General features: G+C 40.1%; 2 protein-coding genes across 2 annotated transcripts; both read right to left on the bottom strand.

Annotated features, from left to right (window-relative positions):
- Window positions 1-1595: 1595 nt before the first annotated feature.
- bub3 (BUB3 mitotic checkpoint protein) lies at window positions 1596-8909 on the bottom strand. The gene is made up of 8 exons (XM_041815805.1): window positions 8736-8909; window positions 7336-7530; window positions 7169-7238; window positions 6892-7043; window positions 6405-6563; window positions 6062-6239; window positions 5649-5865; window positions 1596-1852 (listed from the first exon to the last, which is right to left on the bottom strand). Exons 2-8 carry the CDS (start codon window positions 7528-7530, stop codon window positions 1843-1845), a joined length of 981 nt encoding a protein of 326 aa, XP_041671739.1. The 5' UTR covers window positions 8736-8909; the 3' UTR covers window positions 1596-1842.
- A 1485-nt stretch (window positions 8910-10394) lies between these two features.
- LOC121528804 (homeobox protein HMX3-B) lies at window positions 10395-11539 on the bottom strand. Its single transcript, XM_041816414.1, has 2 exons — window positions 11260-11539; window positions 10395-11023 (listed from the first exon to the last, which is right to left on the bottom strand). The coding sequence occupies exons 1-2, from the start codon at window positions 11537-11539 to the stop codon at window positions 10431-10433; spliced, it is 873 nt and encodes a 290-aa protein (XP_041672348.1). The 3' UTR covers window positions 10395-10430.
- Between the last annotated feature and the right edge of the window lie 1782 nt (window positions 11540-13321).

The following is a 13321-nucleotide window of genomic DNA, read 5'->3' on the forward strand; positions in this document are numbered from 1 at the left end:
AAAATCTGAACATAAGGGAAAAAAGAAATCACTTGAGACTTTTGCAGGGCGCTGCTCTGTGTTCACTATTCCCATTCATAGAAAGCTGAATACTGAATTTGAAAAGTCTGTGTTGCATCCGTGACTGTCAGCAGTGTCACAACTTGCAAAACAGGGCAGAAAAATTCAAGTATTTGCTAAGTAAAGCATGTCTGATATCAGACTCTTCATATCACTGCAATGTGCATATTCTTCCCACATGTCTCAATAAATCACAGCACAGTGAAGCAATCAAGTTAGTTAGCTCTTGGATCTACAGTATGATCCTGCTGATATGCCAAATTTACCTCTGAGGGTACTCGGCTGATTAAGCACCGTTAAATTCAAGAGAAAACATCAATAAATGGTCTAATTCCATATTTGTGTAAGGTCAGTTTAGTGGATTTCTCCTTTATATTCCCCACATTAAAGCAGACTGCCTCTTTAGGCTGTAGACCTCTGATGTCTATCAGCACAGGTCAGTGTCTCAGGGCAAGTGGAGCCCGGGGCAAAAGGAGTGATCATCGATGTCCCTCAACACATCATCAAGAGAGCGGCCTCTTCTGCCCCGACACATTCCTCACATTTTTCAGCTTCTGTTCACAGGTAGTACATGCAACTCATGTTTAAGTAGAAAGTGACCTTGAGCAGTCCAAATTTGATTTTCTAGTCTTTTGCACAATTAACTCAATAAAAGGGATCCCACAACCCCTTGCTGAGAGTGAATAAACTTGGCACATCAAATAAGGACCTTCTTGTTTGGTAGATTATTTCATTGTTGTAACAATGCTTCTTGGCAATAAATCTTATACTGTTAGAGAGCCTGTTTATTTCCCTCCTAGATGGTGCCACATTTGTAAGGAACATGCATTTGTGGGATGAACAGCAGAGCCGAGTATGTGTGTCTGTGTTTGGTGGTGATTGGATGATTAAAGAGTATCAGTGGTGTTCAAAAGAACCACACACACACACTGCGGTGGCCAAGCCACAGCATTTGTCCAAAGTCAGCCAATGCAGTTGTGTTGGTCACTCTGGCACAAACAGCACGACCAAGCTGATCCTACAAGTGTTCACTGGGGTTGAGGTCAGGACTGCTGGCATGCCATTCATTCTCTCCACTCCAATTCTGGAGGTAGTCTCTGACAAACCTCGCTGTGGGGGCGAGCGTAGTCATCCCGGAGGATAGCATTCAGTCCCATGCTAATAATATAATGCCACTGGTTGCAGAATCTTATCTCAATACCTCCCTGCATTGAGATATTGATCCAGGCACCTGAAGGTACCAGGAGCTCAAAACAAGTGTCAATAACAACAGCACTATAAGCGGATTGGGATTGGCAGAGAAAATTTGGCAAATTTTTCATGGGTGCAACCCACATACTCAGCTCTGCTGTTCATCCCACAGATGCATACCTCTTACAAATGTGGCACCATTTGAAAGGGAAATTAACAGGCTTTCCAACAGTATAAGAGTTATTTCTAAGAAGCATTGTTACAAAGAAATAATCTACCAAACAAGTTATATCTTCATAAAAAGTTCATGTTTAATATTTTCAAATGATGAAGCAACACATGTCTAAAGGTGTATATAAAAACAGTTTACTCAAGAAGTTGGTTTTCAGAACACACAAAAGAACAAAATATTTAACAAGGGCTGTGAAACAGAAGAAAAGCTGGACATACATAACTTACAGGAAGGAAAAGCTGTCTATTTGAATAGAAACAGAAGTAAGAAAACCATATGGTAATGATGCACTGGATGCCAGCAGATAACCATAATGTTACAATGGCTTCATAAGCGCAGGGAGCCAATCCAAGGTGGATTTAGGTAGACCTGTAAACCAGAGACAGAAAAGAACACAATCAGTCAATTTAGGAGGAAGCACTGACTCAATGCAAGAGCTCACCATTGGTGTTCCATGAATTGTAAATGACACAGTTTTATGTCTGAGTCTTAACACAGTGTGAGACAAAAACCATACTCCTGACAATCATGATGCTGGAGTCAAGTAGATGCAGCAATAAAGTCAAACATTATTTCAATTTAGAAAGCTGACTGAATGAAAAAATTGAGCAGAGCCAGAACTCTAAAACTAAGTAAAATATGCTTACATACAGCAGCTCAGTTTTAGTCCTCAGTTTTTGACAAGTTCATGACATGGGAGCATCTTCAGAGCTAATTTAAAAAACTCCTGAGTGATCATGGGGGAAAAAAGCTCATTTGGAGGCAGGAACTTTTTAACTCCACATTGTCTGTGTTTTGAGCTGTTGGGCTGAGATAAGGCTCCATAGTTGTGGAGAAGTGTATCACATTTGTCCGCTGCTGGGCTGTCCTCTCTCCGACATGTACGACTCTGGCAGGGAGTTTTTAGCACAATGCTCATGCGCAGTCAAATCACGTATTCTGAGATAAGTGTCTTTATGAAAATTTTAAATCCTGGATTTTCAACAACACTGGGCTCATGTCTTTAGCGATGTGTTGTGTTACTGCCGCCGTTATCTCGGAGTCATCTTGTGGCGTATTTTAACGATTACCGCGCAAGTTTGACCGCTTCCTTTTTAAAGTTGAACCCCTAGCAGATGACAGACCCAGCGCTGTTTCTTGTAGTCCATCTCTGAACGCAGATACAGTTGAAAACGGAAGTTTACATACACTATATAAAAAGGCACATAAACTTTTTTTTTCTCACCGTTTAACATTAAATCAGATTAAACTTTTCCTTTTTTTGGTCAATTAGGATTACCAAAATTATTTGCTAAATACCAGAATAATAAGAAAAGGATTGTTTTTAGGCAATTTTTATTACTTTCTTCAAAGTAAGAAGTTTACATACACTAAGATTACAATGCCTTTAAACAATTTGGGAAAGCCCAGATGATGATGTCATGTCTTTGGAAGCCTCTGATAGGTTTATTGACAACATTCGAGTTAATTAGAGGCACACCTGTGGATGTATTTTAAGGCACACCTGAAACACACTGCTTCTTTGTGTAACATCATGGGAAAATCAAAAGAAATCAGCCAAGATATCAGGAAGAGAATTGTGGACTTGCACAAGTCTGGTTTATCCTTGGGTGCAATTTCCAGATGCCTGAAGGTGCCACGTTCATCTGTTCAAACAATTATACGCAAATATAAACACCATGGGAATGTCCAGACATCATACCGCTCAGGAAGGAGACGGGTTCTGTGTCCCAGAGATGAACGTGCTTTGGTCCGAAAAGTGCATCTCAACCCAAGAACAAAAGCAAATGACCTTGTGAAGATGCTGGCTGAAGCTGGTAAGAGTGTGTCATTATCAACAGTCAAACGAGTCCTGTATCGACATGGGCTGAAAGGCCACTCTCCCACGAACAAGCCATTACTCCAAAAGAAACATAAAAAAGCCAGATTACAGTTTGCAAATGCACACAGGGACAAAGACCTAAAATTTTGGAGACATGTTCTGTGGTCTGACGAAACTAAAATTGAACTTTTTGGCCATAATGACCATCGTTACATTTGGAGAAAAAAGGGGGAAGCTTGCAAGCCTGAGAACACCATCCCAACTGTGAAACATGGGGTGGCAGCATCATGTTGTGGGGTTGTTTTGCTGCAGGAGGGACTGGTGCACTTCACAAAATAGATAGCATCATGAGGACAGAACATTATGGGGAAATACTGAAGCAACATCTCAAGAAATCAGCCAGGAAGTTAAAGCTTGGGCGCAAATGGGTTTTCCAAATGGACAATAACCCTAAGCATACTGCCAAACTGGTTACAAAGTGGCTTAAGGATAACAAAATCAATGTTTTGGAGTGGCCATCACAGAGCCCTGATCTCAATCCCATTGAAAATTTATGGGCAGAGCTGAAAAGGCATGTTCGAGCAAGGCGGCCTACAAACTTGGCTCAGTTATACCAGTTCTGCCAGGAGGAATGGGCCAAAATTCCTACAAACTGTTGTGAGAAGCTTGTGGAAGCATATCCAAAACGTTTGACCCAAGTCAAACAGTTTAAAGGCAATGCTACCAAATACTAATGAAATGTATGTAAACTTCTGACTCTCAAGAAAATAAAAAAATTGTCTACAAAATGATCTCTCTCATTATTCTGGTATTTAGCAAATAGAAATAATTTAGGTAATCCTAATTGGCCAAAAACAGGAAAAGTTTAATCTGATTTAATGTTAGACGGTGAGAAAAAAAAGTTTATGTGCCTTTTTATATAGTGTACGTAAACTTCTGGTTTCAACTGTAACTAGCTGCTAACTTGCCACGCTGCTCTGTTTACCCATAGTGTTTACGTCCTCTCTCCTCCTCTGATACAAAAATGCACATGTGTGGAGGAGGGTTTTCTGGATGGTTAGAGGAGTGAGTTCTCTGCTGTGAGGGATGCATTCAGGGACAATGGGAGAAGCAAAACTCAAGTGAGAAATGCACGCTGACAGCTCAAAACTTCCACGTGATTTATACTCGGATGTTCGTGATATAGCCATTTTATACATTGTGTGTGGCAAAAGCCGCGATACATCACGAGTATTCTCGATATATCACCCACCCCTAGTAACAGCTACAAAATTTAAGAACTTATAGATCTGAATTCAAGACTTTTAAAAAAATCCCAATTTTTGCTCATTTAATTTATCAACTTTAAATATGTTTTATGACCCTGCATACACCCTGTTTAAGATATTTTTTGGCAGCTTAGTCTGCCATCACAGGCTTGTTTTAGAGAAAGAGGATGCTTGTACTGTCTGAGTATGGATTTAGATGTATTATTAGCCTTAATTTTGTAATACCACAATGTAATAAAATGATCACGATGAGCAAATAAAACAAAAGATAGAAATATTTACGCCATATCAGCAAGCCCTACCAGGCAGTATTACTTGAGCATTACATATTAAGGCTGGTTAGTCATTGTATCTTTGCAAGGTGTTTTTTTTCTGTCTACTTGAACTTGTGGTTGGAGTAAACAACCAAACTAAATATGTCACACTGTTCTCTGCAGACTTGCCCCAGTACAGGCATTTATAGATTCAGCTATTAACAGATAATGAAAAGGATGGTGCATTGCAATGCTGACCAATAATGCATCCTTTCACATGGTAGCCTGTTGTTGAACATTAACTCCATTCAGATATGCTTCACCTGCAATGAACAGAAAAGTACAACTGAACTGATAGTTAAGCTGGGTAGTCCATATTGAACTTGCACTGTGACAATTTGTTCACCCATAATGCTATATACCAGGAAACAAGGTCTTATCAAAACATTGCAACAACAGAAGAGCAGCCAATAAAAGTTCTACAAATAACTATAAATGACCCCAGACTATCCTTTGTGTGTTCCTGGTTTAAAAAGGCTGATGTTTACAGGTTACTGTGGACTACTGTGATGGATTGTATTATAGTGTCAGAGGGTTTCTATTTGTCTGGTCACTGACTGTATATTTACCACAGCAAATATTACTGGGAGGATTTTCAATTTTTATCTGTCCATCTTTCAACTGTCGGATATTGAAAAGTGGACAGACAAGAGATAGGGATCAGCATATGCTGCAGCTGGACGTGCTCCTTGTTAATTCAGCTGCTCACAGATTTAGTGAAGACCAAACTGCCATTAAACTAAGGACAAGAGGTGACTCACTTGGGCTTGGTCTCGGCATCTGTGACTTGGCGGATGAAGATGGCGTCCTCTGGGTGGCTTATGTCGCCCTTCTCGTGCATGTAAGAGGAGGCAATAGCGAGCATGGTGCCGTCATTGTTAAAAGCCAGTGAGGCAATGCTTGTTGGGTATCTGTGGAACTGACACAGGCGCTTCTTGTTGAACGGGTCCCAGATGTTCACAAAGCCGTCTGAGCCACCTGGTGGAAGGAGAAACTGGAGGTCAACCTCAAAAGATTCAGATACAGATCTTTAGCAATAATGGTTTGTTCCCTTTTAACCTTGACAGGCCTATGCTAAAGGTCAAAGGAAAATCTATATGCTTTGTCAAAACAAATCGCACCTAAATGTGTATAGAAATAAATGCTATTATCGTGTACTAACTAGCCAGCCTACCTGTTGCAAAGGTGTTATGAACACTGTGAAATGAGATGGCATTAACAGGATAAACGTGCTCAATTCCTTCTTCCTTCAGCCTGTGGCACTTGAAGGCATACTTCTTCTTCTGAACCTCCTGGCTGGGGTCCAGGTACTCCACGGCAACACGTCCCTCGATTGAACTCAAGACGTAGCCCTGAAGCCATGACAGAAAATATGAAGTTACCATCCAGCTTCTTCACATTATCTGTAACATGATGCTCCATTAGGAGTCAGTTATGTGTCTAGTTTGAACTGTCATTAGAAGTGCAGACACTGTGTGATAGTGATGCTGATAAGCCACTTCCAATCCAAAGTGTACCTGTTTGTTAGGGAATGCTCTGATGCAGCGAGTCTGATACTTGAGACTGGACTCTCGTCTCTGCTGAACATAGCCCATGTTTCTCAGATCCCACACCAGGACTCGTCTTCCAGCTGTGCCAACAATCAGCCTATCTCCAGCTACAGACAGTGTATACACCTTTTACAAAAAAAGACAAGTACATGACAAGAAGTAGACAGAAGATTTGATAGATTTTAAACACACAGGTAATAATCAACTAGTCACAACAAAGCGATGCTTTCTCCACCATTACTTTAAATAACTTTTATTAGGTTGTCGGGTGCCTTTACTTCATTTTTGTGCACCACCATATTTAGGTTTAGATATTGAAAATGAGACAAAAACATGCAGAGAATCAAGAGGGCTTCAGGTGGCTATTCCTGCAAGCTAACTTCTCACTGACCTTAAACAGAACAACTGCTATAGTGCTGTTTGACATCATTACACTGCATCTCTTTTGCCTTACCTTTTCAGGCTGCGTGAAGGTGCCAGCATTGCAGGGCGTCCTTGGGTCCCACAGCCGAACTGACCTGTCCCAGCTGCCAGTTACCATGACATTAACCTCTGGGCAGTACTCCACACAACGAATAGGGGCATCATGTGTACCCACTATTGTATCTGTTTAAGTATAGCATTAAATAACAGGTTAAATAAACATATGGGTACATATATAAATGTATGCAACAGACTGTGGTTTTTACTGCTTGGAATCTTGTATTAATGTTCAAAAGTTTATTAAATACCTTGGTCTGTGTTCAAATCATGAGTTTTCAATTGTGCATCTAAACCTCCACTCCAAGAATGGGTCGGGTCCTAAAGGTAAGAGAAAATATTTTGAGTTTTGCAGTGTGTTATGACTAATTAGGATATAAGGAACACTAAACAAATATGAAAAGAAACATAGACCTACATAGAAAGCACAGTCAAGAACCGGAGCTGTATGCTGGTACTTCATGCGCATGGTGTTGCTTCCAACATCATACAGACGTACAGTACAGTCCCAGGAGGAAACCAGCAAGAACTGGGCTGTGCTTGGGCTGAACTTGACAGCAGAGATGCTGTCCTCTGGACCCTGGTTCAGTTTGTACTCATTTGAGCCCGTCATCTACAAGAGGAGACAACTCATTTAATTCAATGCAGAAATTCTGTGACTCAGGGAACTGGCTTATATACATACTAAAAGCTAACATACATACAATATATGTCTGGGTAATTAATCAAATTCAGATCCTATCACAATGTGATCTGCTGCAATTTTCAAATAAGAGAGGGCGCAATATTTCCTTAACCTGACGTGTCAAAATGCCAGTATAAAAAGTTTTCTGCAGCAGATGCAATTCCCTAAATATCACACAATAATTGAAGTGTCATTTTAAAGACTACTTTAAAAGACATCCTACTTTCCTCATATGTTTAAATGTTTTTCTTATTCAACACGAGAATGACATAAAAAATAATAACTAAACTCAGTACAACTCATTCAATTGGCAAAGAGTCAAAATAATCACGATTAGATGTTTTTCCCCTCAAAAATATTCATTTAATTCTTAAAATGGAATATTGTGTTGGTTATGATAGTTACGAATAGGGTTAAAAAAAGTTCTTTAAAGACTTTAAGAAATGTCTACATAACAGGAGAAGGTTACAGTTGGATTTACATTTGGCTTGTGTAGAAATTACTTGGGCAAAAAAATATGAGACATGGACATGAAAATAACAATTTGGTTTATTTCGAGACTCCTAGTATTGTTTGGGTTAATTTTTTTAAACTAAAAGTATGACATTATGACAGCGTGTAAAGATGTATCTCGATAATGGTTTGCTTTCTAATAAAGCACAGCAAAGCAAGACATTTTCAGTGAACAAACGGGTGGTACTCATAATTTCTTGATCCACTACACTTATTCACATCATTGTGATCCCTGAATGAATACAAACAGTACATTTTTCTATCAATATCCCAGAATAAAACAGGTAGTGAAACTAGTAAGAGCATACTGGAATATCATTAGCTCCCGGTTTGTTGTTAGCTTAGCTCACTGCTACTAGCTGAAGAGCTCACCAACTAACTCCATCGTGTAGCTGAAGTGGCTCATAACCCTGCATTCCTTAAATCACTCTGTTTGAAGGAAAGTAAAAGCATTTTGGTGATCCTCAACTACTTTTGTCCATGGTATCCACGCTGTCAAGTCTCCTTCTGTTACAGCTCAATCCAGCAAATACACAGAGCCCACTCAGCCGATAATGCTAAAGCTAGCTTCGACAGCACATATAACGTTGGCTACACCCCTTGTGTCGACCGTAACTCACCGTTTTATTTCGAAGCCGCTTGGATGCAAGAAGTACTTTTCTTCGGCAGGGCTTATATTTTCTTCGGTTCCGATAAATATTTTAACTGTACAGCGTGAATTATGCTTAAAGCAATGTGGCTGCGTTAAGCTAACCCCATTGAAAGCGCTTCCCCTGTTGAGGTAGACGCTGATTGGATGATACGAATGTTTAAGTTCCCGCCTGCGTTGTGATTGGTTGGTTTCAGCTAGCCGTCTTTTTCCGTTGTCGCTACACAGATCACGTGACACAGGACTGCTACCTCTCACGGCCACAAAACGTATTTATCAGGAGGCTCGTATATTCGAGATAGAAATGAATGAAAATATTACGAAAACCGATAACACACCACGTTGAAACACTATATGACAAAACAGAGAAAAGGGATAAAACAACAAAATATGCTTCTTTGGGGTTGTTCCCTCAAATATGTCTGGTTAAACATGCCGACAGTTGAAAGGCTGTCTTCTCAGTATGCAAAGGAAAATTACCAGAGCCATTTTAATAATTCTTTAAAATATCAGAAATTTACTACGATTTACTCTAAGACTTTTCTACTTATTTTTGCTACTGCTGTTTAATTGGCATCTATACATGGACCGCTGACTCCATTATCGGTGAGGAAATTTAATAGCACAAATAATTCGGGCAAATGGAGCTTCAAAAGATCATCGAGCCCTTTCAAAATACAAGGCCTTCAAACGTGATGACAAATAATTGTTATTCTTTTGAATGTTTCAAATGAGCCTATCACCTTTGATCATTTGAGTTCATAAAATAAAAAGGATAGGCATATTTACCAATATTTTAAAAATCCTTCTCGTAGGTAGGCGTAGTATCTGCAGACATTTAGTAAGCATCGAACTTCGTTTTAAATCACCCAACATTTGAAATAAATATTTCAACATGACTTCGCTGGATGATTTTTTTCCCCCTGTGCAACACAATTATATCACAGATACATTTTATTTTGGAACAAAATCTTTACTGAGTGTGAGACCAGAGAATATACAGATTTTCAATGACAATATCAGCGGGAAAAAAACAGACACAAACAGAGGCTGTTTTGGCTCTTTCATGGCTTTGAAATGAAACATGGCGTCATAAAAAAAAAACAATTATCTATCACCTGAAGCTTTGGAGGGATTTTCTTAAGGATCACATGATTGTCCTCACCAATACAAAGATTTTTTTATGCTTATTTTGAAATCGAAACTATGGATGACAAAGCCTAAAGCCAGCGGTATTGCACAATATTGTAAAATATCAAAATATTAAATTCCACCTTTTTTTTCCGCTACAAACACTGACACAAATCTCCATAAAATTACATATTCACAATTAACCCTGTTTATGACAAGATTTTTTTTTTCAAAATAAAACACTCAAATATATTAAACAAGCTTTGGGATCAAAACAAGTTCACTGATAATATAATAATTAATAAGACTTTTATCCTGTAACACCAACTGAATCCGTAGCTATTTGTCTTGTCCAAAAGATGCGTTAACAGGATTAACGTTGTCATAATAATAATAATAATAATAATAATAATAATAATAATAATAATAATGCATTGTCCTCAAATATAGCCTACAAAATATACAAAACCGTATTCTTTTTTCAACGCTCGCTCATTTAAAAACATATGTACAGCGCGTAATGACGCAGCCAACGTTAAACAGGCCTGAGCAGAGGCACAGGGTGAGAATAGTACATGTGGTGAGGAAAAGCCAGCAGAGACTGGTTACTCGGTGAGTTTCCAGCAGGCCCCCCAGTCGACTCCGAGGCTCCGTTCTCGTGGTAAAGTATGGGCACCCGCACAATCCTCTGCGCCGCCGCATGGCTCAGGTTGGCCGCCTCCAGCTCCGCGGCCAGCTGCCGTTTCCACTTATTCCTCCGGTTCTGAAACCAGATCTTCACCTGCGTCTCCGTCAGGTGCAGCGACGCGGCCAGGCCGGCGCGCTCCGAGCTGCTCAAGTATCGCTTTATATCGAAGGTGGACTCCAGCTGGAACACCTGGCTCCTGGAGAACACCGTGCGCGTCTTCTTCTTCCGACAGGGCTTCCTCTCCGAGTCCAGATCGTCTGTTTTTCTCCTCCAGTCGTCCTCCTGGTCTGTTTCTTTCTTTGGCTCTTCTGAGTCACTTTCATCTAGAGTGATGTCTTCGTCTGCGCTTTCCTCTTTGGCATCTTGGTCACTTTTTTGGAGATCAGGGGAGCGTCTGTCAGGGGCCGGCGAAGCTTCCCTCAAGTTGGCCTTTTCAGAGCCTACAGAGGGAAAAGAATGACATTTAAATATGATTACATCAAAACGATAAGAACCATTTATTTCCGGTTAAAGATTAAAAATGTATTCAACTTTTAATGCACTTTTTAGAATTTTGGGCTATAGCTGCGTAATCCCAAATAACTCAAGTTCTCTTTCAGAAAATAGGACCTAAATTGACTCTATTTTTTCCCGGACAAGAGCATCCCATTGTCATTTCCCCACAAGTATTTTTTACCTGCAGTCCTGAGATGAGCCCCGAGCGTGTACGGGTACCACCAGGTGGATGCTCTCTCTAAATACTGCGCTGACAGTCCGATTCTCTGTGCGGGTAACTCAAACCGAGGGAAAGATAAGTCCCCGAGCCGAGAGAAAAAGCTGCCTTCAAACACTCCTTTAGATGATCCCAGGAGGCTTTTCGGCTTTGTGGGTTTGTCCTCAATATTCAGCAGGTTCTTGATGGAGAACGGAGAGTCTTTGGCAGGTTGGCGAGTCTCTTGCGCATCAGAGTCTGCCATAACCGTTTTACTGCCCGATGTGAATCACCATTAAAACTTATGAGAGGGTAGAAACAAACAAACAAATGTTCTTGTTTTGTTCTGTATATTTAAATCATAAAAGAAAGGCAGAGTCGGACAGAAAAAGAAAAACAAAGTCGCCGAACACGCGCTCCGTTCCTGGTGACGGTCAGCCAGAGAGCGCAGAGATCACTGCGTCAAACTTGCGTCGGATTGTAGTGATGAAATCAGAAATGCCACCCGAGTTTAAGCGCGCACTGTCTCTGCTATTGGGCAGGTACAATAGCAAATGAGCTTTGAGATGAAAACCGCGAGGGGCTGTGACGAGAATAGACTCCAAAGAGGGGGAAAAAAAAAAAAACGTCCGCGCGAGCGTTTTGCCTCCGGGCTCAACAGTACGCACCCACTTATCATCCAATTAGATTAAAGAGGAGAGTGTCGGCGGGGTTTTTAGGGGGGGCGTGCACGAGCTGCAATCACCTGTCAGTAAATTGAATAAATGGTTCAGGGACTGTCACATCTCAATTTGGAGTTTTAATCAGCTTGGCCTTGGCACAAAAATGGGCAATTACGCACGTTTTACGCACTTAGCTGATCCACAGAAAACATGCCAAACAACAAATTAAAGATCTAAAGTTGCTTTTCCTTACACTCAGAGAGAGGTTGATGAATACGATAATGTTTGGTGTCATTATTCATCTGCTGCAAACCATATTCAAATATTTTTTAAAGACACCATGCTTATCTCATGAGCTTTTTTTTTTAATCCTGCCAGCTGTATTGCCAGTTACAGTAAACCATGCATATTAAAATGATGCTCAGTCTGGCTGAGCTCATTACATGAAAAGGCAGACAAGCAAACCTACAGCTAAGACAAAGGCAACACAGATGTTATGATTTCATGAATATACAATCGCCCTGTGTGCTCCACCACGTTGCTTAAATAAGCATTACAAATATTTGGTATTTAAAAATCCACCAAACTCACCCAAACTTGTTCAAAATTTCCAATCATCTGCTTAGATTTAAGTTTTTCCATGGCAAAGCTTCTTGACTCAAATGTTATGCTCATCACTAATAAAGGTGCCAAACCAGCTTTGTCCTAGTGCCTGCAAACAAACAGGTGCAGCAGCAGGTGAGCAAATACAATAGGATCATAAAACATCATGCTTGTATCAATTATATGGATGCCCCACTGCAAATATTTATGTTTTTATTGTTAAATCAAATAGAAAAGATGAAATTCAGATATTATCATAGTTAAAGGAGATAAAGACAGAACTAGAAGGAGGTGGTGAATTTACATTTTAGGGTGCCAAACTGAGTTTCCCTTATTCTGAACTGCTTCCTTGAAAAGGTGGAGAATCCTGAAATATTTAATCAGATAACAGCTCTCTGGTATGTGCTTTTCTGTGAGACACATTGTCATTTAGTAATTCCTACAGGAGAATGAAATACATGCCTGTCACTCAGCTCCAGTGATCAAAAGCATGCTTTAGCACACTACTCTGAAAGGAAAAATGTCCAAAATGAAAAAAGTAAAAAAAATAAATAAATAAATAAAAATACACACCCTGGTATGTTTGAGACCCCCCAATCTAAACTTGAAGCAGCTGCCCAGCACTAATCAGATCTAATGAATTTTCTCAACCTGCAAACATGCGGTGTGTCCTTTCAGCTCGTGGAGCGCTCTCCAGCTCTAAAGGACAACACTGTGTTTTGTGAAAAGCTACTCGAATGTGTGCATAATTAGAGGTCTCATAGCTGTGTTAAAGATGGGGG

Source organism: Cheilinus undulatus, linkage group 20 (genome assembly GCF_018320785.1).
Source record: "Cheilinus undulatus linkage group 20, ASM1832078v1, whole genome shotgun sequence".
In the NCBI taxonomy this organism is placed as follows: domain Eukaryota; kingdom Metazoa; phylum Chordata; class Actinopteri; order Labriformes; family Labridae; genus Cheilinus; species Cheilinus undulatus.